The 27,709-nt window shown below is 47.8% G+C and overlaps 2 protein-coding genes across 2 annotated transcripts in view; both read left to right on the top strand.

The window, feature by feature from the left end:
* CSMD2 (CUB and Sushi multiple domains 2) overlaps nt 1-27,709 on the top strand; it is a 580,815-nt gene that overhangs the window by 187,756 nt on the left and 365,350 nt on the right. Inside the window, exon 4 of the mRNA XM_053576806.1 lies at nt 27,492-27,686. Within this exon, the coding sequence (XP_053432781.1) occupies nt 27,492-27,686 (195 nt within the window). The remainder of the gene's footprint in view (nt 1-27,491; nt 27,687-27,709) is intronic.
* On the top strand, nt 1,087-3,010 carry LOC128575273 (heat shock protein HSP 90-alpha-like). The gene has a single exon (XM_053576807.1). The coding sequence runs from the start codon at nt 1,087-1,089 to the stop codon at nt 2,674-2,676; it is 1,590 nt and encodes a 529-aa protein (XP_053432782.1). The 3' UTR covers nt 2,677-3,010.

Below are 27,709 nucleotides of genomic sequence, written 5' to 3'. Positions count from 1 at the left end.
GTGCAAGCTGAAAATAAGGAGAGGGTTACCTGCACCCAAGAAGGACCCTCAACAAGAACCTCAGACCACCTGGAGGTGGTGTGCTAATGGTGCTAAGCATGGCTTGCATTTGTCCCCTTGCATAATTTCAGAGCCGACAGGCATAAAGCCAGGAATAACAGGCTTAGGTGAGGCCTCACCAGTCAGGGAGGAGATGGTGCCAGAAGTCAGAGCTCCTTATTAGCCCTCATCCTAATTAGGCCCTATATGGGAAGCAGGAAGCAGGAGGGTCTTAGCAACATGGCCACTAAGAAGAGGATGAACAGCAAGAAGAATTCCAGCTCTCTCCTGAGTGACTTTGATTCCAGCTCCATGAGGTTTACCAAGGGCAAAGCTTGCTGAATAGAGGTGATCCAGGGGACAGAGTGAGTGCAGGTGCCTGACCCAAGCAGCCCTTTGCCTGTGTACCAGGGACCTTCCCTGTGTCACAGTGCTCATGCTTCACATGTAAGTTTGTGTCCAGCCCCCCAGCAATCCTATGAAGGAGGACTTACGAGCATCGTTGTTTCACAGATGAGACGCTGAGCACAAAGGGGTCCAATGACTTGTCCAAGATCCCCCATCTGGTTAGGGACAGATCTAGGATATAAACCTGGTGCTAAAACCTGCACTCTCAGCACCGCAGCGCTCACCCTCCCGGGCTCTGGGAGAAAGGGCTTCCCGTGGGGGAGGGGGTCATGCACCCATATTCCAGGACAGGCCAGAGGGAGAGAAGAGACTTGGGGTCCTCATTGTCAGGAATAAAAACAGAAAAGCAGAAGCCTTGATGGGATTGGGGGGGCAGGGTGAGTCCTGGAATTATCTTAAAAGGCATCAGGAACCTGGAATTGTGAGAACCTTAAGGATGCTGGAACCTCCGCCACTGCCCAACTCCACTTGCTTGTTTTTTGTTCCTTTATCCAGCAGTTAGCTCCCAGGAGCCTGACATGTGCCATCACATTTTACTAGGGACTAAGAGTGCAGAAACTAAAAAGAATGACAAATATTGAGTTGCTTCAGCATCCGGGTGCTGCTGTAGTGTGGGTCCCGTGCAGTCCATTAGCCAAGATGCCTGAAGAAACCCAGACCCAAGACCAACCAATGGAGAAGGAGGAGGTTGAGACTTTTGCCTTTCAGGCAGAAATTGCCCAGTTGATGTCATTGATCATCAATACTTTCTACTTCAACAAAGAGATCTTTCTGAGAGAGCTCATTTCAAACTCATCAGATGCTTTGGACAAAATCAGATATGAACGTTTGACAGATCCCAGTAAACTAGACTCTGGGAAAGAGCTGCACATTAATCTTATACCAAACAAACAAGATCGAACCCTTACTACTGTGGATACTGGCATTAGAATGACCAAGGCTGACTCGATCAATAACCTTGGTACTATTGCCAAGTCTGGAACCAAAGCGTTCATGGAAGCTCTGCAGGCTGGTGCAGACATATCTATGATTGGCCAGTTTGGTGTTGGTTTTTATTCTGCATATTTGGTTGCTGAGAAAGTAACTGTGATCCCCAAACATAACGATGATGAGCAGTATGCCTGGGAGTCCTCTGCAGGAGGATCATTCACAGTTAGGACTGACACCGGTGAACCTATGGCTCGTGGAACAAAGGTTATTCTCCATCTAAAAGAAGACCAAACTGAGTGCTTGGAGGAACGAAGAATAAAGGAGATTGTGAAGAAGCATTCTCAGTTCATTGGCTATCCCATTACTCTCTTTGTGGAGAAGGAACGTGATAAAGAAGTCAGCGATGATGAGGCGGAAGAAAAGGAAGACAAGGAGGAGGAGAAAGAAAAAGAAGAAAAGGAGTCTGACGACAAACCTGAAATAGAAGATGTTGGTTCTGATGAAGAAGAGGAGGAGAAGAAAGATGGTGACAAGAAGACGAAGATTAAAGAAAAGTACATTGATCATGAAGAGCTCAACAAAACAAAGCCTATTTGGACCAGAAATCCTGATGGTATAACTAATGAGGAGCATGGAGAATTCTGTAAGAGCCTGACCAATGACTGGGAAGATCACTTGGCAGTGAAGCACTTTTCAGTTGAAGGACAGTTGGAATTCAGAGCTCTGCTTTTTGTCCCAAGACGTGCTCCTTTTGACCTATTTGAAAACAGAAAGAAAAAGAACATCATTAAGTTGTATGTCCGCAGAGTTTTTATCATGGATAACTGTGAGGAGCTAATCCCTGAATATTTGAATTTCATTAGAGGAGTGGTGGACTCTGAGGATCTCCCTCTAAATATTTCCCGAGAAATGTTGCAACAAAGCAAAATTTTGAAAGTTATCAGAAAGAATTTGGTCAAAAAGTGCTTAGAGCTCTTTACTGAACTGGCAGAAGATAAGGAGAACTACACAAAGTTTTATGAGCAGTTCTCTAAAAACATAAAGCTTGGAATACATGAAGATTCTCAAAATCGAAAGAAGCTTTCAGAGCTATTGCGATACTACAATTCTGCTTCAGGTGATGAGATGGTTTCTCTCAAGGACTACTGTACCAGAATGAAGGAAAACCAGAAACATATCTGCTATATCACAGGTGAGACCAAGGACCAGGTAGCTAACTCAGCCTTCGTGGAACATCTTCGGAAGCATGGCTTAGAAATGATATATATGATCGAGCCGATGGATGAATACTGTGTCTAACAGTTAAAAGAGTTTGAGGGGAAAACTTTAGTGTCAGTCACCAAAGAGGGCTTGGAACTTCCAGAAGATGAAGAAGAGAAAAAGAAACAGGAAGAGAAAAAAACAAAGTTTGAAAACCTCTGCAAAATCATGAAAGATATCTTGGAGAAAAAAGTTGAAAAGGTGGTTGTGTCAAACCAATTGGTCACATCCCCGTGCTGTATTGTGACAAGTACATATGGCTGGACAGCAAACATGGACAGAATCATGAAAGCTCAAGCCCTGAGAGACAACTCAACAATGGGTTACATGGCAGCAAAGAAACACTTGGAGATAAATCCTGACCATTCCATCATCGAGACCTTAAGGCAAAAGGCAGAGGCTGATAGGAACAACAAGTCAGTGAAGGATCTGGTCATCTTGCTTCATGAAACTGCACTCCTGTCTTCTGGCTTCAGTCTGAAAGAGCCCCAGACACATGCTAACAGCATCTACAGGATGATTAAACTTGGTCTGGGTATTGATGAAAATGACCCTACTGCCGACGATACCAATGCTCCTGTAACTGAAGAGGTGCCACCTCTGGAAGGAGATGATGACGCATCACGCCTGGAAGAAGTAGACGAAGCTTTCCCTGACAAATTACTTGTATACGTGTTCAATACTTCATTCCCTCTGATAACACATTTTCAAGTATTTTTGTTTGTTTGTTTTTAACATTTAAAAATTCTATATGGCATGATATAATACTTTAAAGGAAAGATAAGATTTCTTTCTCCATCTAAGTGTGATACTGTGATACTTGAGACGCTGAAGCAGAGCTAGTAATGCTTTTTTCTTCACATTGACTTATTTTAAGAGATTGAGGTAAAGTGCCGTAAGATGTATGTAACCTACGTTAATGTTGTGGCCTAGAGTTTTAGCTATCAAGCCAGATTCCTTGGTAGACCAAATCTTTTTGTCATTGAGTATTCAGAACATAACTTGATGTTGAGAAGAAGAAAACCATTTGTTCAAATGACTTAAGTTTATCTTCCAGGCTCTACTTTTTAAACTTTTCATCCCCTTGTAGTTTTTGCACGTACTGGTACTTTAGAAATATAAAGTGAAGCAACTTGATGAAACTCTACACAGGGCTTGTTTTCCAAAGAAAAGTTACTGTTTAGAGGAGCAAAATTAGAAGCTTACCCATGTGTGTTGTAAAGCTATCTGAAAAGTGAGGCTTGTGAATGGAAATGTAGTGCCCAAGTCACAATCCACTTAAAAAGGGTTGTAACAAATATACTTAAGTTAAAAAAAAAAAAGAATGACAAATATTGCTGAGGGCTGACCACGCACCAGGGGCTGGTTTAGACACATCCTTTCTTCACAGCAGCCCTGTGGGGCACTCCCATGTTATAGGACACAGGGTGAATCGCACATCTGGAAATGGATGAACTGGGCTTTGAACCAGATGGTCTTGCTGCACAGCCGCCTCTCTATCACTCCATGGCACCACGTCCATCTTCAAGAACCTCCACTGCACCTTAGAACTACCTGGGGAGCCTTTAATAATCCCTGTGTTCACCGAGACTCTCCTCCACTATGGGTGAGAATACAAAATGGCACCAGGACTTTGCAAAAAAGCTGGGCAGTTTCTTAGAAAGTTAAGCACACCCCGCCTACCATCTGACCCAGCCGTTCCACTCCATGGCTGTAAGTACCCCAAGACAAATAAACACATATGTCCACATGAAGACTTGTACCCAAAGGTTTGCAGCAGTTTTATTTGTGAGAACCCCAAACTGGAAGTAATGCACATGTCTGCCAACAGGGGAATGAATAACCAAATTGTGGTCTGTCCAGGGTTATACCCCTCAGCCATAAACAAGAATAGATGGGCAGCAACATGGATGAATGTCGAATGAATTGTCCTGGGTGGGAGAAGTCCCACAAAAACGAGTCTCTGCTGTATGATTGCATTCATATATAATTATAGAGATTTTAAACTGATTGAGAAGTGGATCACTGGTTGCCTGGGGGCAAGGGGATGGAGAGGATGGGGAGAGAGAGATGATGAGGGTCCCATGGAAGTGCCCAGGGATGCCTGGTACTCTCCTTATCCTGATTGTGGTGATGGTTAGGAGAAGTAGACATAGGCTAAACTTTATCAGAGTGTGCTCCTCAAATACACACAGTTCAAATCAACTGTGTGTACTTTATATATATGTTCATAATAGCCCCCAAAGGCTGTAAAAAATATGTCCGTGCTGAGACCTCACCTCAGACCAAGTAGATCAGGGTGTTTGGAGGTAGAATCCTGAACTAAGCGTATTGAGCACCTTCTCTCTAGTCCAAACTGCACGAATTTGCTGGAATGATTTCTATTCCTTCCAGCCTAAATAGCCACTGTACCATTTATTGAGTCCTTACTTGGTGCCAGGGTTTGTGATTATATATATAGTGATAGAGTCTCACTGCGGGGCTCTCGGTAGAGTGCAGTGGCAGTGGCATCACAGCTCACAGCAACCTCAAACTTTTTTTTTTTGAGTGACAGATTCTTACTTTATCACCCTCGGTAGGGTGCCACAGGGTCACAGCTCACAGCAACCTCCAACTCCTGGGCTTAGGCGATTCTACTGCCTCAGCCTCCCAAGTAGCTGGGACTACAGGCACCTGCCACAATACCCGGTTTGTTTATTTTTTTGTAGTTATCATTGTTGTTTGGCAGGCCTGGGGTGGGTTCGAACCCACTAGCTCTGGTGTATGTGTCTAGCACCCTAGCCACTGAGCTACAGGCGCCGAGCCTTAAGTTCCCCCGAGATTCTAATGGGCTATCAAGACCCAGAAGCACCAATCAGTGGTGTATAAATAGTTGGTGCTTAAGACAGGTGCATGTAGTTGGTTGGTGTTCAGTTGGGTGAGGGGCTCGACAAGGGGTTTTGAGGAAGGGAGGGGCATGGCCAGGGTTGCACTCAGGAGAGCAGTGTGAAAGCCGAGGCGAGGAAGACAGGCTTCAGACAGCAGGATCTGTGCTTCAGGCAGGTGTCACTGCCTCTTCATTCCTTCCTTTATGGATTCATTCATTCAGCAGCTCCCTGAGGGCCAAATACATGCCAGACCTTGTTCTGCACAATAAGGACAGGAATGAATGAAACAGAAACCCCTTCCTTCATCGGCTTGCATTCTAGGGAAAATAAATGGTGGCATTGCATATACCGTATGAACTGTGAGGTGCTGATAAATGCTATGAAGAAACCAAAACAGGGAACAGAGATGGAGAGAGATGTGTCTGGGAGTAGGGCTTGCGATTTTAAACAGTGTAGGGGCCAATCAGGAAGGATTTCACTGAGAAGCTGACATCTGAGGAATACCTGAAGGGGCTGAGGGAGTGAATCTTGCTGTATTTAGGGTCAGATCCTTCCAGGTAAAGGCCTAAAAGCCCTGGGGCAAGAGCGGAGCAGGGTGGGTGGGGGTAGTAGAGGGTCATAGAGGGAAGGGCAGAGAGAGAACAGTTCATGTGAAGCCTCTCAGACCACTGACAGGACTTTGCATGTACTCTGAGTGAGAGGGAAGCTGTTGGAGCATTTGAGTACAGAAGTGGTAATAAATTTGTTCTCTCGAGGTTTCCTGTAAATCAGACATTTGTCAAGTGAATCCTGCTTCAGATCTCCTCCAAGAACCCCAGCTGACCTAACAGTTCTTACGTGGAAGTGGCTGGTACAGAAGTAGCACATGCTTTTCCCAAATTAAGTCTTTAGGTGACCCCCGCCCACTGCCAAATCCCAAACCCTCCTGGATGAGAGAGCAAGCCCCTCAAATAGCAAGGCTGCCCGCATCCAAAGCCCATTCCTCCTCATCCAGCCGAGTCCTCTCACCCTCACGGAGAGGGGATGAAGCCTGCAAAGAGGAAAGGCGAGATGCCAATTGTGAGAGAGGCTGCTGGCCCTGCAGTCTGAGACCCAAATGAAGGGTATTGAGCACCCTCTCTCTAGTCCAAACTGCACGAATTTGCTGGAATGATTTCTATTCCTTCCAGCCTAAACAACCACTGTACCATTTATTGAGTCCTTACTTGGTGCCAGGGTTTGTGATAGTTTATATATATATAATCTAACTTATTTCATTCTTTCAGTATCCCCAAGTCCTAGTAACTCCCATCTCACAGATAACCCACCTGAGGATCAGAGAGGTATAGTGTATTTCTAAAAGTCACACAGCTAAAGAGGACACCCAGGTCTGTCTGACTTCAGAACTGTGCTTGAAACCATGACCTTGCCACTTTCTGAGACACTTGGTGCCCTTTACCTTCCAAACGGGGCAGGGTGCACTAGGCCAGGAGATCCTTTCCCAATACACACAGCTCCTCAGTCCTCCATGGCACAATGGGACATTTGTGGCAGACTGTAGGGAAGGGGTGGGGTTTGGAACCAGATTGGGTTTGAATGGGGGGAAGTGGCCAGGCTTGGGCCACTTTGAGGGTGGCCGGCAACCTCTAGTACAAAGCCTCCAACACCCCTAATGTACCTGCAGGGGATCCAGTGCAGTGCGTGAGAGCAAGCAGCAAGGCTCCTCGAGCTGTGGAGTTGAGGAGCCTTGGAGAGTGGGACTGCAGCCTGCGAGGGAGGGATTGGCAGCAGAGGGGGCTGATGCCTTTAGCACTCTGATGAACTGGATTTAGTTTGAGGACTAGTACTGGTCAGGAACAGCAGGAGATAGAGTCAAGAACTGTGACCTGGGGTTGTCTGGGCCAACACAGGAATCATGAAAGAATGGGAGCCATGGCCCACTTCAGACCCCACCTGCTTCCTGCACTGTCTCCTCGCAGTTCCTCACTAATTCCAGAGTCTCCTTCAAGCCAGATATGTCTCCAATGGTAGGTGCTTTCTAAAGACGGCATGTATGTAGACTTTTGCTAAACTCCGAGAACAGAACGTAAAACTCTCATCCTCCAGAGAAATCCTGTTTGCTGGGAGAAGAGGTATCTGACTCCTGAGCTTGGAAAGGTTGGCAAATGAGAGTCTCTGTTTTTATGGGAAATGCATGCAGTCAGTCCCTGGGGTCCCGCAGTGCCTAGCGCAGGCCTCCCCCGTCTTCCTATAATTATTTGCTTGCACATCTGTCTCCCGCATAAGACCATGGGCCCCTTGAAGGCAGGGTCTGTGTCTGACACTGATCTGTGTCCCCGTCCCCAATGGCTGGCCCAGGTTGCTCCGTAGAGTTATAAATTCATGAATAATTAGGAAGAAACTGCTTCCAGAGAGCATCAAGGTTCCAAGTCAGTGGTCTGATAATGTCTGTGTGAGTGAATCTGGCTCCCATGGATTTTGCGTGTTGAATAATTGAGTGAGGCGTGCCAGAGGCAGAGCAGATGTGAGATTTTTTTTCAAACCTCTGACAAATGAAAGACAGTTTCCAATATAGAAGAGGTGGATGTGTGGCTGAGCCCCATCCTGGGGGCTAATCCTCTGGAGATTCCCGGGAGGGAGGATGCTGACCTTGCCGCTTGAGGGCAGACAGCACCCCTGGGAGCACCCCGGAGGAGGGAGTGGACTGGACTGGGGTGGGGCCGTCACTGTGGGTCAGCACAACTCCTGAGACCCAGAGGGCTTGTCACAAGGCACCAGGATTTGGAAAGGGGCTGAGGGTCAAGTTAGCAGACAAGCCTTCGTGTGACATATACCCATGCTGCTAGGATCCAGCAGGAACCAGACAAAGTCAGTGTCCTTATGGAGGTTGACTTCTAGTGTGGAGACAGCCTGTAGACAAGACAAACAAAAAATAATCCAATTTCAGATTAGCATAAGCTGTACACAGAAATAAAAGCAGGGTCAGGGAAAGAGAGTGGTGAGTTGCATTATTTGGGACAGGGCAGTCCAGGAGGGCTTCCTGGAGGACGTGACCCTTGAGGAGAGGGATGAAGGATGTGAACCGGGGAGCTTTGCAGACACCAGCAAAGGGTGAGATTGTCAGGTTTGAGGAGCTGCCTGAAGGCCCGTATGGAAGGAGTCAAGGGAGCGAGCAGGGTAGCCCACAGTCCTGCTTTTCTTTGACCAAGGGTTTCCTGGGACACAGGACTTTCAGTACTAAACTTGAACACTTCCCAGACAAACTGAGTGAGGATAGGTAGGCAGGGTGGGAACATGCTGGGCCCCCTCTGAGGTCATGGGAGGTTGTGTTCTACGTTTAATGGAATGGAAGACAAGGGCTCGTTTTTGATTTAACAAGTATGTACCTATCTGTGCGAGCCTCCCCTGTGCCTGGCACTGTGCTGGACGGTTGGCAAGGATGAAATGCACACACTCCCTGCCCTCGTGGGGTTTCAGGCTTTTGTGTCCACTCACATTGGCAATTATGCCAGCAGTGTCACGTTTCACCACATGCCTTCTCTGCAGCGTTTTCCCGCTAGGCTCAGGATAAACAAAAGGAAAGCATCCGTGGTCATCAGCGCAGGTAGTTTTCTTTTCCATCTACATCAACAGGACGCAATTTGCAGAACTCATTTCACTGTGACCACGAGGGAAGAATATGTTATTTGATCCAGAAAATCTAGTGCTGGCTCAGTTTTGCTGGGCACCTACAACGGAAGGTCACGGATAGCAGAGGAGTTGAAATAATTGGGTAGTTACAACGCAGCACGGGCAGGGCCACGGTGGCTATGTGGACAGGGAGGCCTGATGCCCACAACAGTGAATATCTATTAAACACTAACTGGTTCCATTTTCTATGCTGCATAACAAATTGCCACAAACTTAGCAGCTTCGAACTTATTTATTATCTCAGAGTTTCTGTAGGGCAGAAGGGTAGGCAGGGCTTAGCTATTAATTGCTTCTCTTCTCAGGCTCTCACAAAGCTGTAAACCAGGGGTGGCTGAGCTGAGGGGTCGCAGGCTTGGGGTCTGTGACTATTGGCAGAATTCATTTCTTGCAGCTGTACAACCCTGCTGGCTTGTTTCTTCAAGGCAGCAGAAGAATCAGTACAACTTTAAGTCTCTGAACTTTAAATCCTTGGGGCTCACCTGATTTGGCCGGGCTCACCCAGGATAATTTCCTTTTCCATTAACTCAAAGTCAGCTTATTGGGGGCCTTAATTACATCTGCAAAAAAATCCCTTCACCTTTGCCATGCAACTTCATCCTAGAGGTGACAGCTCATCATTTCCATGGGGTCCACCCACACCCAAGGGAGGGGGGTTCTGTGGGTGGGACCAAGGGCTTGGGGACATTTCAGAATTCTCCTTGTCATGCTAACAGTGTAAGAGGCGCTTTATATACCAACTCATTTCATTCTCAGAACCATCCTCTGAGACAGATGCTGTTGTTGTCCTCATGTTCCAAGTGAGGAAACTGAGGCAGAGAGAAGGTAAATAATAAGCCCAAGGACCCACGCCTGCCAAGAGAACCCAGTGCTTTGGCAAAGCACGGTCTCATGGAAAGAGGATCCCTATGGCAGTCAGGGAAGGAGGAGGGGAGGGGAGCCCACCAAAGTTCTCCTGGCTGTTTCATAAAGTGTTGCCATGGAAACCCTGCATGAAGTATCACTTAAAGAGCGGTTTGATTATTTTTCAGGGTGGCATCTGCAGGCACCTAGCAGCAGCGCAGACACACACACACAGTGGCTAAGTTAATGGGTCTAGCAGCAGCACCACGCAGGAGATCTGGAAGGTCCATTGATAAAAGAATATGCTCACTGGCAGGATGAGGATTCTGGTGGGCATCCCTGCTGCAGGGAACTCAGATCTGAGCACTATTGAGGTACTGATGGTCATGGTGCTGTCAGGCGTCAGTCAGTCCAGGCCCGGAGAGCGCTCTCTTCCAGCTGCCTGCTCCATGTCCTCCCACTGGCCTGTATCCCTGGCCTCAGCCCTGCCCATCCTTCCCGAGCCTTCTCATGTCAATCTTGGTGTCTTTGCCTTATGGGGAATGGGACAGGACTGTGTAGAATTCATGGATGTCGAGTCTGAACACACAGACCTATGAGGTGCCAAAACTGCTTTCTCACCCTTGGATGAGTCCCAGCTCCCGTCGTGACACAGAAAGTCCTGGACACTTATTGATCTCGTCCTAAGTCTCGAAGCTCAGGCTAGCCTTGCAGATCAATACTGCAGGAGAAGCAGGGTAGTAATTATGACAACAACGATGATCGTAATGACTGCCATCTAGTGTGACTTTTTGTCAAGCCCTGTGTAAAGCGCTTTCTATACATTATGTCTAACTGCTCATTTGTCAATTCACTCAACAAATATTTATTGAGCAGTGGTTCTGGGCCAAGTTCTGGGTCTGTACTGATAAATTGGTCCATTAGAATCCTTGACCATGGGGGGCTTACTTACTAGTGTGGGGGAGGTAGATAATAAACAGCTGATTATGGTAAGTGTTGTGCACAAAATTAAAATAGAACATCCTTGGAGAGGGGACTTTGCTATGGGCATGTTAACTACCACCTCTCAGAGGAGGTGGTAGTTAAGCAGACAGGTGAATACAAAGCTGCCTGGGGAGAGAGCATGGCACATGCAAAGGCCCGGAGGCAGGAGCTGGCTTGGCTTAGCCTGAGGAACGGAAAAAGGGCTGCTGGGGCTGGAGCCTGGTGAGGAAGGCAGGGAAGGCACCAGCAGAGGCTGGCTAACAAGACTGCAGATCCCGGGAGAGAGGAGGGTGGGTTTAATTTGAAGGGAGGATGTTAAACAGGGGACAGACATGCTCTGACTTGTGTTTTAAGAGCTCTCTCTGGCCGCTGTGTGGGCCACAGTGGAATCAAGGAGTCTAGGCAATAGGCCTTTGCTGACACTGGGTGAAGGAGTCTGGGCCTCAGGCCAGGGAGTTAGCACCAGAGCTGGAGAGAAGTGCTCAGACGCAGGTCCCATCAGCAGTGCTGGGGAGGTTGGGGAAAAGAGAGTTCTAGAATAGTTCAGGTGTTTGGTCTGAGCAACAGGGTAGGTAGAGATTCCATCCTCGCAGCAGCTCTCAGGCCCATTGTCTCCTGCATTGCATAACTTAAAAACCAGGCCCAGGATGGCCTGACCCAGCCTGCAGCGTAGGTGGCCCTCAAGGACATTATGCTAAGTGAAAGAAGCTGGTCACAAAAGGACAAAGACTATATGATTCCACTTATAGGAAGCACTTATAGTGGTTAAATTCATAGAGACAGAAAGTAGAGTGGTGGTTGCCAGGGGCTGCGAGGAGAGAGAAATGGGACATTATTCTATTCGGTTTGCAAGATGAAAATAGTTTTGAGGATGGATGGTGGTGACGGTCGCCCGACAGTGTCAAAGTTCTTAATGCCACTGCACTGTATATTTAAAAATGGTTCCGATGCTAAATTTTATGTTATGTGCCAAGATTTCATAGCTGGTAAGAGGCTAAGCGAGGTTTGAACCCAGATCTGGCGTTTCTAACTGCTACACCACCCTGGTTCTGGGGCGCGGAGATGTCCTGGCTGCGAGCTTTCCCACGGCATCAGCGGCAGGCAGGGAGCAGCTCTCACCTTTCAAAGGCCTGGACACTGAAAGAGAACACCAACGCCCTTTGTGTGATTGCTTTGGCACTGCGAGTGGGATGTTTGAATAGAGGGAAGAACAATGACAACCACTTTAACTAACAGCGTTGACAGGTACAGAGTAGCCCTTTAGAAATGATGGTGATGGTGATGAGCATGGCAATGATAAGGATGACACAAATGTCAGCTCCCACACAGTGGCACGTGGGTACCAAGCCCTTCACACATGCCCTTTTGTCAATCCTCACTATATCCCTCCAGGGCAGGTAGTTCAGTTATCCCCATTCTGCAGATGAGAAGACTGAGGCTAAGTGACAGTAAGAGACTTGAGCGAGGCTTCCCTGGAGTAAGTGGAGTGAAGATTCCAGGCATGGTCTGCCTGCCTCCAGAGCCTGCGTGCCTTTCCAGGAATGGCCTGGGTTAAATGAGGAGACTAATTAAGGAGGTACAGCAGCACCTCCCTCCTTGGTGTTCTAGTTTGGGGGCCAACCTGAAGGGACACCGAGTAATTATTTCCTGGAATGAGCATCCTCTGCGCGGGGCCCAGGATGCTCCACACTCAGCCTCCCGTGTGGAAGCTGACACGGTATTTGCTTGGCGACAAGTCACAACAAAGCTCAGCACACTCGCGCCCCGCCCCACTCAGGCACCTCATGGGGGAAAATAAGATAAAACAAAATCAAGCTGAGCTCCTAATCCACACTCCATCTCCGGCAGCTCCTTGATGAAAAATAATTCTGGAATTGGAAATGAGGCAGGAGGGAGGTGGATGGAGACCTGGGCAGGGCGGCTCAGCAGCGAGTTTCCGCACGGGACTGTCCTTTATTCCTCCTTGGAGCAAGTGAGACGGGGCCAAGGCAGATGAATCAGCACCTTTGCCTCTCCCTCCTTTAAAAAAATTATTATTCTTAAATTTACCATCTTAACTGTTTTTAAGTGTACAGCTCATAAGCATTAAGTACGTCCACACTGCTGTGCAATCATCGTGCTATCCATCTTTAGAACTTTCTCCTCTTCCTAAACTGGAGCTCTGTCCCCTTTAGTCTGTACTAACTCCCACTGCCCTGGTCCCCCAGCCCCTGGGAACCTCTATTTCTGCTTTCTGTCTCTATGAATCTGACTCCCATAGGTACTCAGATACCCATATGTGGAATCATACAGTATTTGTCTTTTTGTGACATCTTCATTTCACTTAACATAGTTTTCCCAGGTTCATGCACATTGAAGCACCTGTCAGAATTTCCTTCCTTTTTTCAGGCTGGATAGCATTCCGTTGTATGGACATACCGTATTTTGTTTATCCATTCATCTGATGGACAATGGGGCTGCTTCCACCTTTTGGCTGTTGTGAATGGTGCTCCTGTGCCTGGAATTCCCCCTCCTTGACCCCAGGCTTTACCATGACTGTGTGTGATTGTGGGTATTTTGGTGACCAGGCTTAAGTCAGTGTCCACACCATACTGTCCATGGCCTTAGTTTTGTCAGCTGTAGAAAGAAGATCATTATAGCGCTGTCCTTGCTTCCCAGCTAAGGGGAGGGGTGGAAGGTGTAACATCAGCCCTAGGTCTGTGCCAAGCATCGTGCTGTGCTGGGTGCTTTGCCTGGGTTATCTGACTTGATCCACACTGCTACCCTAAGAGGTAGTTATATCATTATCCTCCTTATAGATGAAGAAACTTCGTCTCAGGGAAGGTGAAGGACTTGCTCAAGGTCCCGCACCAGGGAGCAGTGCTGCTGGGATTCTGAGCACTGGGTTTGTACCCTTGTGCACAGGACATGCCCTGCACATGGGGGGCCCAGTCTGATCAGTCTTAGACATGGTCATGGCTAGAGAAGGCCAAAAGTAGCAGGACCTGGGGGTCTGGAGCCAGGAGACAGATCTGGGCTTGACTCTGGCTGCAGGCAGGAAGTTAGGAATCCACGGCTCTAGGGCCTACAGCCTGGAAAACATACAGTGGGGGCTTCTGTGCTCCTGGGTATGTGCTGCTCCCCGACCTGGAATGGTCCCTTCTCCTGCTCCAGGAGACCTCTCCATGTTTTCCCTTCCCATCATCTCTGGGACTCTGCACCACTGGCTGGTGGGCCGGGAGAGCACAGGGCAGCTGAGAGGAGGGAAGGGAAGGGCAGAGAAGGGCAGGGCCCGGGCCTGCTGTTATGCGGCTCACCTCTCACATCTTCCTGGTCATTTGGGGGCTGGGTAGGACCATTTGTGAATTATGCTAATCAGGATCTAAGCGGGGAGGGGGGCCTTTCAGACTCAAGCAGCAGGCCCCTGCCTGGCTTGACAACAGTGGTTGTGGGTCCAAGTGATGACACCTTGTGCCTGATGGAGCCGGGTATGGCTTCCCATGTCCCAGCTCCAGGGGCCCCTCTGCCCTCCTCAGCTGCTGCTCCCAGTTTCTCTCTACTTCAGCTCCGGCCTCTGCACACTCCTCCCAGGGAACTCCAGGGACTTCAGCATAATCATATCCCAAATTAACTGAGCTCTTACTATGAGCCAGGCACTGAGATAAGCACGTCACCTGTTCTATCTCACTTAATCCTCTCCACAGCCCTCTAAGTCGGGTGCAGTTTCTACCTCCATTTTATTGGTGAGGAAGCCGAGACGCAGGGAGGGGGAGTAACTTGCTATTTAAGTAAGAGAGTTGATATTTGAACATGGGCCAAGTCCACCTGCAGGGTCTGTCTCCAAAGTCCACTATCCTAACCCGTATCTGTCACATGGCTGCTAACCCACAGCCAGCAGGGCCACAGACGGAATCTAAACCCAGATCTGTGGGACGCCAGAGCTGTTTTCCAAACTCTGACGTCCTATGCCTCCCCATCCTGACACTGCTTACTGCCCACTTCCTAGCTCACAGGCTAAGCAGTGGCCGCCTGCAGTGTCTCTGTGGTCGAATCTGCTCTCCTGCCTCGCCGCTGCAGCCACTGTCGGGTCTGGAAGGCCCAGAGCTTAAACACTGGTGATGGCAGGCCCTGTGCATGTGGGGAGCTGGGCCTGGCTTCCGTGGGCTATGCTTGTTGTCTAAGGGGACATCTATGAGAAAGGTTACTAACCCATAGAGGTCATACGGAAGTGGATCAGTAATTCTGAGACATGAATGTAGGTTGTTTCTTCGAATGTGTGGGAGAGTAAGCGTGCTGGGTCTGTTGTGTGTATAAATTGCAAGAGCTGTGTGCAGATGCGGGCTGGATTTGTCTGTTTTAAAACATGAATGTTTATGTGTATGCAAATGTATGTATGTGAGTGTGTAAAAACAGTGTGTGGATGGATTTGAGCCAGTTGGGCTCAAGGATATGAGCCTACTTGTGTTCACGTGTAAGACACTGTTGGGTCTCCCAGGCAAGCTGCGTCTCCAAGGCAGAACCAGAAGGTAGAGCCTGCTCCACGTCCTGCCTCTGTGACATCAGAGGACCAGAACAGTCTCCTTCACGGAGTCCTCCACGAAGCCTTTGGAAAAGCAGTTAGACTCCAGAGATGAGTGACAATGAGCAGAAAAGCAAAGGCAGGGTCTTCCCTCCCCTGCTGCTCCTGATTCTCAACCTGCAAAATGTTCACCAAGAGGGAACCTGTGGGAAATGGTGCCTCAGAGTGACTTCCCAGCCACCAGGACAGCCCTGTGACCTACCAGCCTTCCTCTGCCTCTTCACTGTAATGAATAAAGAAGGAAGGTGCAGGAGTCAGGCCTACTAGGGTCACATCCCAGCCCCCCAGTTCCTAGTTGTATGAATGAGAACAAGTCGCTCAGCCTCTCTGAGCCTCCAGTTTCCTGACCTGTAAAATGAGCGCAGTACCCACCTCGGGCTACTAGGAGAACAGGATCGAGTGTGATGTTAGTCCACAGTGGTCGGTAAGCAAGGAAGCTAATGCTAAAGAAGAAAGTGAGGAGGGCGAGGACTCACAGGACACCCCATGGGGACTCAGGTGCACCGAACTTTTACTCACTGTCTTTCGTGGTCACTGTGCCCACTGTCCTTTGCAGAAGGAGCAAGAAGCAGGTGGGCGACGGTGGTCAGAAGCCCTCATTGGGCCCCTCTATCTGATTCTTAAAGGGAAAGAGGCCCAGGGGTCTGAAGCCTAGAGTGTTGTGCTTCTGGTGGGTGCAAGTTCAACTGCCTCTTGCCTTGAGAAGAGAGATTGCTATGGGATATGCTGAGGTTTCGGGGCTCTCTGTGGGGAGCCACGTGGAGGAAACAGGAGCTCCGGGGCTGTGCTGTCCCAGGGGTTGGATATGGACTTGGGCATCCCTGTGGGCCTCTCAGGTGGTGCTGGCACTCCAGGCAGTGCTTCCCTGCCAGCCAGCAGGATACAGGGACCGAACCCTAGCCTGGGGAGGGGCTGCAGAGCTTGGTCCAGAGAGGGGCTCACATCTGGGGAAAGTTAAGGACAAAGCCAACTGTGCGTCCTGAGGAGATGGATCTGGTAAGGGATAGTGCGACCTCCCATGTGGGCAGACTCACCAGTAGCTACAAGTTCTAGCCTTCCCGCAGGGCCCCCTGGCAAGAGGTTTAGCCTCCTCCTCTCTGAGCTCCTTTGCTGGGATTGGTTCAGGGCTGAGGCCACAGTGGGTGATGACATCATGTCTGAACCTGAGCAAGGGTGAAGGCCAAACATGGCTGGCCCTGGACATAAACCTCTTAAAGTCTGGGCCCACCAGGCCTGGGGGTCACAGTGCCTCAGCCAAACAGAAAACATACCTCGTTACAAAAGTTGTCAGATGAAAAGAAAAAAAGCATACCTCGTTGCCCTTCCGTTACATGCTGCATTTAATTGGAAGTGATAAATTTACCTCTTCAGTAAGACTTGATCTCACCACCAGAAGTTACTGACTCATGGGTCCTGGAAAGCCTCAGACCATCCCTGCTCCCAGAAAACCACAGGTTTGCATGTGTCAAGGGGAGATCACATTTAAAAAAAAGAAGAAAAAAAGAAGGAGTGCCTTTCAGTTTTATTTCACAGAACAGTTCAGAGGTTAATAGGTATTACTGAAAGAAAAATTAAAAAGTCAAGGGAGTGATTCTATAGTCAAGTTTTTGGAAATTCTGGATTAAGCAAGGTTAAGCAAGGTTTCTCTCCTTCAGAAACTCTCAAGCTTTCATTTCTTTTAAGAGGAGGGAATTTCTGCAGTATTTTCCAAAATGACCTGGCCCACTGAGTGATTTTCTCATGGCATCTATTTCTCAGCCAGTCTTGTATGGAATGCACTTCGGATAACATTTCTAAGCTCCATTCTGCTATTAATCAAATTTAGCCCCACATTGCATATTTAGCTCCTCTAAGCTTAACACTAACAGTAGTTTGTTTCCGCTGACTCTCCATGTGTTTTTCTGTCTAGACAGGTTTGGAAATTGCTGTGTCGTGGGCAGGGCAGGCTGGGTCGGGGGCAGGGGGACAGGGGCTGGAGAAGTGAACAGAAGCTGAAGGACCCGTCCCTGCCTAAAGCTCTTCCTCCCGGAGGGTGGGTGAGTAAGACGCACTCAGTGTCCTGGAAAGGGAGCGGTACCTGGTTTGGGTTTGGAAAAACTGAGCTTCCCAGTAGAGCGACCGCAGGAATAAGAAGGCAACTGGGCCCACCCCTGGAGTCTTGCTGTGCCCCAAACTCCTCAGGCCTTCCCTTTAGGGGCTCCAAAACTGCCCTCCCAGCCCCCAGCCCCCCTGCACATTTGCTCTTCCAGCTCAGTGTTAAATTCCTTAAGGATAGGGGCTAGCTCTTCACCCTTTTCTCTTCTCCATTTCTCCAGAAAAATGGCCCCAGCTCAGCTTGGCACCCAAAGCACTGTAGTTACAGCGCTAACCACATGCACCGAGACTGGCAGGTTCGAGCCCAGCCCAGGCCAGTTAAACAACAATGACAATTGCAACAAGAAAATAGCCGAGGATTGTTGTGGGCTCCTGTAGCCCCAGCTACTCAGGAGGCTGAGGTGAGAGAATCACTTGAGCCCAAGAGTTTGAGGTTACTGTGAGCTGTGACGCCACGGCACTCTACCCAGGGGGATATAGTGAGACACTGTCTCCAAAAATAAAAAAAAAAAAGGCCCCAACCTTTTTTTTTTTTAATTTCAGACTATTATGGTAGTAGAAATGTTTGGGTTACAAGAATTACTTTTGTACAGTTTAGTCAAAGTTCTAAGTGTGCGCTCACATGGATCTTGGGCATTGTACCCATTAGCAGCGAATGTACCTCTCCCCCGCTCCCTCCCATTTTCTTGCTTTCTTTTCTGTTGATTTTTACTACCATATGTGCTCATGGCGTTGATCGACCTGTTCCAATTTAGTGGTAAGTCCCTGTGGTGTTTGATTTTTCATTTTTGTGAAATTTTACTTAGAAGAACGGTCTCCAGTCGCATCCAGGTTGTTAGAAAAGGTATTAGTTCACCTTTTCGTAATGGCTGAATAGTATTCCATGGTGTACATACGCCACAGTTTATTGATCCATCTGTGTATTGATGGGCGCTTGGGTTGATTCCACATCTTTGCAGTTGTAAATTGTGCCACAATAAATGTTCAAGTGCATGTATCTTTTTGATAAAATCATTTCTTTTTCCTTTGGGTACATACCCACTAGTGGGATTGCTAGATGACAGGGTAGGTCTACTTTTGGTTTTTTGAGGTATCTTCACCCGACTTCCCATAGAGGTTGTACTCGTTTGCAGCCCCACCAAGGGTGTATCAGGGCTCCTTTCTCTCTGCATCCACACCAGCTTTTTAAGAGGTTACAGTCTTTGATCCAGAGGAGATGCCTCTTCCCTCTGGGTCAGGGTTGCCAAAACTGGCAAATTAAAATACGAGAAGACCAGGTAAATTTGAATTTTAAATTACAAATAATTTTTTATGATAAGTATGTTCCAAATAGTCCAAGGGACATACTTATACTAAAGATAGTGTTTGTGTTTCTCTGAAATGCTAATTTAACTGGGCATCCTGTGTTTTCTTTGGCAGCTCTACCCTGAGGCCTGTGATCTTTCCTTGTGATGTTGCTTCCAAAGAATCACAGGTTAGATAGAGGAAGCCACGTGGCTCTGTGCTTAGGAACGTCAAGGAGAACTCTGCTCTGACACTCTGTGGCCCCACTGATCAGATGATGGATATCTTTGTAGCCCCAGCTAGTCTGGGTTGGGGAAGATGGGCCAAGGAGAAATCTGACTGCTTGTGGGTCAAGCATGCTCTAGGCCTGGCAGGAAGAGGGTCTCTGAAGGTGCCCAGAGTACTGGCCCCAAGATGGGGAAATAGTGAAACAAACACAGGCCTTTTTTTTCCCTTAGAGATATGATCTTGCTGTGTTTCCCAGGCTGGAGTGCAATGGCACCATTATAGTTCATTGTAACCTCAAAGTCTTGGGCTCAAGCCATCCTTCTAAGCAGCTAAGGCTAGAAGTGTATTCCACCAGCCCAGCTAATTTATTTTTTATTATTATTATGTTTTTACTTATCTATTTTGAAACAGAGTCTCACTCTGTCACTCCAGGCTAGAGTGCCCTAGTGTCATAGCTCACAGCAACCTTAAACTCTTGGGCTCAAGCGATCCTCTTGCCTCAGCCTCCTGAATAGCTGGGACTTCAGGTGAGCACCACAATGCCCAGCTAGTTTTATTTGTCTTTTGTAAAGATGGGGTCTCGTTTTTGCTCAGGCAAGTCTCAAACTCCTGAGCTCAGCCAATCCACTTGCCTTGGCCTCCCACAGTGCTGGGATTACAGCCTTGATTCAGTGCACTTGGCAAAATTTTCTTAATTTTTATAGAAATGGAGTTCTGCTATATTGCCCAGACTGGCCTCAAACTCCTGCCCTCCAACGCTTCTCCCACCGCAACCTCCCAAAGTGCTGGGATTATACGCGTGAGCCATTGCACCTGGCCTAAACACAAACCTTGAATCCTGAGAGATCTAGGTTACAACCCGGTAAAGGACATAGGCCCTGAGGTCAAGTGGCTTGGACCCTAACCTGCAGTGTGGCCCTAGGTCAGAGTTATCCCGGGTGTTCCTCAGTTTCTCACCCTGTAAAAGTCGTAGATGAAGCAGTAGATGCAGGAGTGCTAAGCAGAGTGTCAACTGCCTGTCCCTCCCAGTCCCTCCCAAGTCACCTCTAGCCATGACATTACTTACATTCTATCAGGATGTGTTCTTGTGGGATCTTATGGTTTCTACACAACACCAGGGGTATTAGTATCAAGGAGGGCTTCAGAGAGGAGGTGATGTTTAAGTGTGGAGTTTGCCAGATGAAGAACTGGAGAGAGAAGTAATGTGTGCTTGGGGAACTTGTGTAGAGCAGCAGTGGTGCAGGGGACACGATGGATCAGCTTACGGAAGGATGAGGCTGCCTGAGCCTGAGCTTCGATTTCGCCTGACTGCAATGGAGAGGTTCCCAAGGCTTTCTTTTTATTTCCATTTCCTTTTCTTTATCTTGGATTAATCTTTCAAACTCTTGCATGAATTGCTCAAAAGGACAGAGGGTCTGTTTTTGCCATTGGTGGTAGGGAACCCACTTTTGGCACGTGGGCACCTGGTGGGGAGTCCATGGGGCAGGGCCATGATGAGTTTGCTGTTTTAGAATGCTCACTCCAACATAAGTGGGGACAATGGCTTAGAGGGGGCCAGCAGCGAGGGGACCAGAGTTGGGTTTAGCAGCCCAGGGGAGAGATGAAAAGGGTCTTCAAAGGAGAAGGAAGGACAGGCCCAGGGTGATTGGCAGAAGTACAGGCCCAGTGTGAATTCCAGGAGAGAGGCCAGGCCTCTGCTCTACAATAGGAAGGGCTCTGGAGATTGAATAGTTAAAGCTTAGACACATAAACCCAGCTGGGCCCATGGAATAACTTCCTTGGGGAGGTTTCTGTGAGTTGTTCCAGTCTCAGCTTTGCGGTCTCCTGGAGGAGCCCAGGCTCTTCCTCTGATATTCTGAGTCAGTAGGTTTGGGGACAGGGTCCAGGCGTCAGTATCGTTATAAAACTTTGTAGATGACTCTGAAGCTGAAGGTACAAAATTACAAATAGGAGTCAAGAGAATAGGCCAGTGGAGAGCTTATGCCTGACAGTGATCAGGGAGAGCACGGGTGTGGTGGGGACAGGGCCCGCAGACTTGTCATGGGCGGTGTGCTCCTTCTCAGGCCCTGGCATTACCTGCTGTGTGTGATTGATGAGCAGCAGGAAATGTAAAGGACCCACCAAGAGGTTGATTTGCCTGACTGTGGCCCAAATCATCCCCTGAAGGAGAATAAGCATGAGTCCCTTGTGAGAATGATTGCAGGTACGCCTGTCACCATGAACTTCATGTGGAGTGGTCAATGCGGCCTAGTGCAGGCCGAAAGGACATGGGCTCAGTGGTTAGGTGCTGGTGTGAGGACCTGGTTCTGCCCCTGTAATGAGCTGAGTGGCCTTGGGTAAATGCCCCACTCCTCGGGCAACCATTCTCAACTCAACAAGGTACAATAAGAACACCTCTCTCAATAGATTGTTGAGAAGATTAAATACGATCATTAAGTCATTCAACAAACTTATCAAGGTATTATTATATACCAGGCACTATTCTGGAAACTGAAAAACAGCAGTGAACAAAACAGACTCAAAAAAAACCCAAAATGCCTGTCCTCATGGAGCTTGCAGTGTAGCAAGGAGAAACAAACAAATGATTGTACCAAACATAAAATATATATCATATGTAATAGGTGATTATACGTGAATTTTATATAACAGATGATATACCATATAAAATATATCATATAATGATATCTATCAAATACATAATATAAATATATATCAGATGGGTGGAGAGGAAATGGAGAAAGCACATATAGATAACACTTTGGGGATGGAAATACACGCAAAGCACTTAACATTGAGGATGGCACAGAATAAACGTGCGGTACATTATGTTTAAAAGACCAAACAGCTAAAAATAGGGAGTTGTAAAAACTGGGGAAGATACTGTGTGGTGCAGACGGGCCTAGCACAGAGCCGGTACTCAAAAGATAGTGGTTTTTATTACTCTCTCCTTTGATAACTGCCCGCTGCCAGATCACACACACATATGTCACAGACACACACACACACACACACAGAGCACTTTCTCTTCTTTCCAGGGTGAGGGGTGTGGGAAGGCTAAATCTTTCTCCCAGAGTCCTTCCTCCCAGCTCTCCTGCCGCTTTGTATCAACCGTATGGCCATGGACATGAAACAAGTTACTTGATGCAAGATAAGAAATCAAAACATATGGAGGGTTCTTGTCCAGATAGTATAAATGACACTTCATTATAATATGGGAACCAAAGTCTCAAATTAAAAATAAAAGAAGGCATGATGTCGGTTTTGCTGCACTTCAAGCACAGTGGAGAGTCACTGTCACACAATCACTGAGAATATTATGTTGATTGGCAAGAGCTGGGCTTTGTAGAAGGGACACAATTCCCCAGGGCTAATCTACAATGGAATTGTTCCATGTCAGGCGCAGCTCTAATAATATTGTTCTGGGCTGCGTTGGATGTAAATATCTCACTCTTCATTTTGTAAGCAATCAAAGGGAAGCTTTATAGATGGAAAAGCCAGAACAGTTATAGTATCTGTGCTGAAAAACACACAAGCTAAGTAAAAAAATCAAAGAACATTGTGCTTTAGAAAGGCTTCACTTTGTGACTTATCTTCAATCTCCTATGTCTGTCCAGCAAGTTGCACATTAGACACATAACAAAAGACCACACTTTTAATGTTGCCCTTGACATTATTAAAAAGTACAGGACTGGCAAATCAGACTTGGAGGAAAAATTAGACTTTTAAATCTAGACAGTCAGATACTCTCCCTTCATTGTGTGGCAACGCCTCGAATGGTGATGGGAGGAAGGGAACTCTTAACACTCTTTAATAAAGTACCCACTATGTGCATAGGTGTTTTGCCTCTGTCAGAAGCAGTACCGCATTCCAATTAATAGTGCTGAATAATGGAGCCAGAAAGACCTAGCCGTGTGGCCTTGGGCAAGCAAATTAATTAAGTTCTCTGGTCCTCAGTTCTTCTGCCTGTAAGATGAGGATAGCATGTAACTCACAGGATTGTTTTGAGGATTAAGTAAAATAAACTTTTAGTCCAGGACCGGAAACATCTCAAAGGAAGGTGTAATTGTAAATCTTAATCTGCACAACAACCCTGTTATGGGTTGGACTTTCTTCCCTAAAATACTATGTGAAGACATAACTCCTAATACCTGGGAATGTGACCTCATCTTTGGAGATGATCAAGTTAGGATGAGATCATGAAAAAGGCCCTACCCAATATGATTAGTATCCTTATAAAAGGGGAAAATTTGGACACAGAGACATGGTAGGAGAACACTATGTGGAGATGCAGGATTGATGTGATGCCTTTACATTTCAAGTCAAAATCTAGGAAGAGAAAAGGAAGGACTCCCCTGTAGGTTTCAGAGGACTCATGGCTCTGTGGACACATCAGTTTTGAACTTCTAGCCTCTATAACTATGAAAAATAAGTTTCTGTTGTTTTCATTCATGCAGTTTGGGGTATGTTGTTATGTTGGGCCTAGAAAACTAATATAGCTTTATAAGAAGAAAAAGTTTCCCCATTTTCAGATGAAGAATTGAAACCCAGAGAGGTAAAGTTTCTAGCTCAAGATCATTCAGGCAGAGGTGTTGGCTGGGATTTGAACCCAGATCTCTCTGAGCCCAAAGCCTGTCCTCTCTCCATTCACTGTGTGGCCTCCATTCATAGGAACAAACCTGGGATGAAAAGCAAGGTAGGGCTGGAAATGAGCCCCCATTTATTATGCCAGCGTCCCAGTGGAAGCTCCAGGTCAGAGTGGTCTGATTATGAACAGCTCATTAAGTAAAGAGCAGTGAATGTTTGAGAGTGACTTTTTAAGAAGAATCGACTTTTATTTATAGTGACGTTCCAGTCATTAATTTCGAAGGAAGAAAGCCCAAAGCAGAAGCAGGTTCATTAAAAATTTGACATTAGTAATTTAATTAAATTGAGTCTTTGCGTCTCGTTGCAGAAAATGAAACGTTAGTTCTACACCACTTCTCAGCTCATTTCCCCTGGTTGGTTCCCTCCCCTCACCTTAGCTGGCTTTCTTCTCCAAATGTTTACCTTCCCTGCCCCTCCCACCCCCAACACTCATAAATACACACACATCATAGTCATTGCCTCTGCTGCAAGCCAGCAGCAGGGGATCATGGGAAGCTCCAGTGAGCCAGCAGCAGGGGATCATGGGAAGCTCCAGTGAGCCAACAGCAGGGGATCGTGGGAAGCTCTAGGGAGCCAGCAGCAGAGGATCATGGTAAGGACCACGTTAGCCAGCAAGCCAGAAGTAGGAGATCATGGGAAGTGCCAAGTAAGCCAGCAACAGGGGATCATGGGAAGCTCCAAGTGAGCCAGGGATCATGGGAAGAGCCAAGTGAGCCAGTAGCGGGAGATCATAGGAAAAGCCAAATAAGCCAGTCAGCCAGCAGTGGGAGGTCATAGAAAGCTCCAAGTGAGCTGGTAGCAGGAGATCATGGGAAGGGACAAGTAAGCCAGCAAACCAGCAGCAGGCATCAACCATGGGAGATGCTGTGTAAGCCAGCAGCAGGCGATCATGGGAAACACCAAGTGGGCAAGCACAGGGAATCATGAGAAGTACCAAGTAAGCCAGCAGCAGAGGATCAATCATGGGAAATCATATTTAAGCCAGCCACACAGAATCGTGGGAATCGCCAAGTAAGACAGCAGCAAAAGATCTATCATGGGAGATGCTATGTAAGCCAGTAGCACAGAATCATGGGAGTAAGTCAGCCATAGGGGATCATGGGAAACACCAAGTGAGCCAGCAGCGGGGCACCATGGGAAGTAAGGAAACCAGCAGCAGTGGATCAAGCCATCATGGGAAGTACCAAGAAGCCAGCAGCAGGGGATCATGGGTGATAGATGTTAATCTTTTCATCTAGGTCATCTTGGCAGAGGTAGAGAATAAGTAAGGAAAAAACTCATTCCTTAAGATTAACACTGCTGTATTCTCAGTGCCAAGCATAGTAGGCCAACACTAAATTTTTGTTATATGAAAGAACTAATATGTGAATAGGTAACTCCCCAAACAATTAATTAATGAGTGTACAAATATGTTCCTATATGTTCCAGGCACCACGTTAGTCTCCCAGGATAAATATACCTGTGAGCCACACCAGGCCTGTGCCCTCATGGCACCTGCTGCCCAGGGAAATGAGAACATCTGCTGGCTTGTAAGCACCCACTATGTGCCAGGCACTGTGCTAGCCATGCAGCATTTATATTGGTCAACCCCATCAACCACTAGATGTTACTGGCTTCGCTCCCTTCTCAGCTGAGGAAACTAAGGCTGAGAGAGTTCATGTGAGTCAAGATCACACAGAATAAGGCAGTAATAACCTTATTAAACCCAGATCCGGCTGTTTCCCAAGTCTGCCATTTTCCTCTATACTGAGCTATTTCCTCTCATAAGGGGAGGAAAAAGGACTGAGAAGGCCTTCCTTCGGAGGGTCCTGGAAGGCAACCCCCAAAAGCACTGTGGCTAAGAAGAAGGCGCTGCAAGGGTTTGGGGACCCCTTTAGAGTCCAGGCCCACCCATGTTCACTTCCTCATCATCACCACTTCACCATTTCATTCCAGGACCCCTCAGTTCCTAGGTTATTACTGGCCCCAGGGCCTTTGCATATGCTGTTTGCTCTTTTTGACCTAGCTAATTCTTTCTGACGTCTCAAGGCTCTGCATAGACATCACTGCCTCCAGGAAGTCACTTCTGACTTCTCCCCCTGCCCACTTGACTGGGTTTGGGCCCCTGCCTAGTCCCTATCTCATCATAACCCTCAGTTTTGGCTGGGTGCTGTGGCTCATGCCAGCATTCTGGGCGGCCAAGGTGGGTGGATTGCTTGAGTTCAGGAGTTTGAGACCAGCCTGAGCAAGAGTAAGACCCCATCTCTAAATATAGCTGGGCATTGTGGCAGGCACTTGTAGTCTCAGCTACCAGGGAGGCTGAGGCAAGAGGATTGCTTGAGCCCAGGAGTTTGAGGTTGCTGTGAGCTGTGATGCCACAGCTCTCTGCTGAGGGCAACAAAGTGAGACTCTGTCTCAAAAAAACAAAACAAAACACCCTCAATGTTCCTTTGCTTATGCACATCTGCCGCTGGCCTGGGAGCTTCGATTCACTTGTGTTGTGCTCACTGTACATCAGGCCCTGCCCTAAGCACTTCGCATACCTGAACTCATTTAATTCTCACAGCAATTAAATGGGCACGAGGAAAGTACTTTCGTGATTCCTATCTTACAAACGAGGAACTAAGGTGCAGAGAGGTTAAAACACTTGCCTAAGGTGCCGTAGGTGGTAAGCTGCCGGGCTAGGAGGCGAACCCAAGCACTGTGGTTCCCAGTCTGCACTCTCCACCACCCTGCTGCATGGCCTTCCACAACTCCATAAATCAAAGTCAAAAAGAAGGCAAAAAAAAATCAATCAAAGCCAGATGGATCGATGGGGAGGTTCCATCAGTGGCCTGCGCGTGACTGAAACCCCTCATCCTCACCCTAAGGCGGTGTCTTGGCATGGTGGGAGATGTTGACCTTCAGGGAATAGGCAGTTCCAACTCAGAAGAAAGGCAGAGGCAGGGGGAGCTGGGTCAGTAGGCACAGAGGAGCTGTCCTCCCTCTATCGTAATTGGTGGGTCGTGATGCTTTTCTGCCCTTACCAAGACCTTTTCTTCTGGATAATGGGGGTGTGCTCACAGCTGGGCCCTATTGCTTTGGCTCCATTCAGATACTGTGCACTGTATTCCCCAGCTCCCAACTTTTTCCTTTAAACAAGTCAGGCTGATGAGAACTCATGTTCTTGTCTTCCCATTTCACTGCCTGTCCCAACATCAGCCAGCCCCTTTGACTCCCTGACACCCGCTGGGCCAAAGTACCCTTCTGGCTTCCAAGGCAGACCACACATGATAAAAGGACACAGGATTTAATGAACACCTATCTATGCCATGTTTTGTGTCCTTTCCACGGTGTTTGGTGAGAAGGGGAGGAGTCTGAACTCTGACCCAGCGTGCCCAAGAGATTAAAGTGATTTCCCTGGGGCTGCGTCTCTAGTGACTGGGATGGACATAATTCACACCTAGGGCTGCACATCAGAAAAAGCAAAAAACCTGGCTGTTCAATTCCACATCTCCTGTGTGGCTCCTCCTTAACATATAATCTCTTTTGTGCAGCCCATTCTCTGATAATCAGCAGACATGAGAAGTGAGCAGATCAGCAGGGGCCAACCACATTCGCAGAAGAAATGAGTCCCGGGGAGGCCAAGTGGGGAAGGTTTGGCTAAGAAACTGGTTTCAGGGCTTGAGCCCAACTCATGAGCGGCATGTCTCTCCCTTTCTTCATAGTTCTCCCCAGTCATACCTGTGGAAACCCAGGGAGGCTGACCAATGGTGTCCAGCAGGGCTCAACCTTCAACCTGGGTGACAAGGTCCGCTACAGCTGCAATCCCGGCTTCTTCCTGGAGGGCCATGCCGTGCTCACTTGCCACGCCAGCTCCGAGAACAGTGCCACGTGGGACTTCCCCCTGCCCTCCTGCAGAGGTAGGTGACCAGAGTTGGGTCTG

The sequence above is a fragment of the Nycticebus coucang genome, chromosome 22 (assembly GCF_027406575.1).
Source record: "Nycticebus coucang isolate mNycCou1 chromosome 22, mNycCou1.pri, whole genome shotgun sequence".
Taxonomy (NCBI): Eukaryota; Metazoa; Chordata; class Mammalia; order Primates; family Lorisidae; genus Nycticebus; species Nycticebus coucang.
This window is presented reverse-complemented; position numbering and strand designations above follow the sequence as displayed.

Coding starts and splice junctions, on each gene's coding strand:
- LOC128575273 (XM_053576807.1), top strand. CDS start 1,087: ATGCCTGAAGAAACCCAGACCCAAGACCAACCAATGGAGAAGGAGGAG.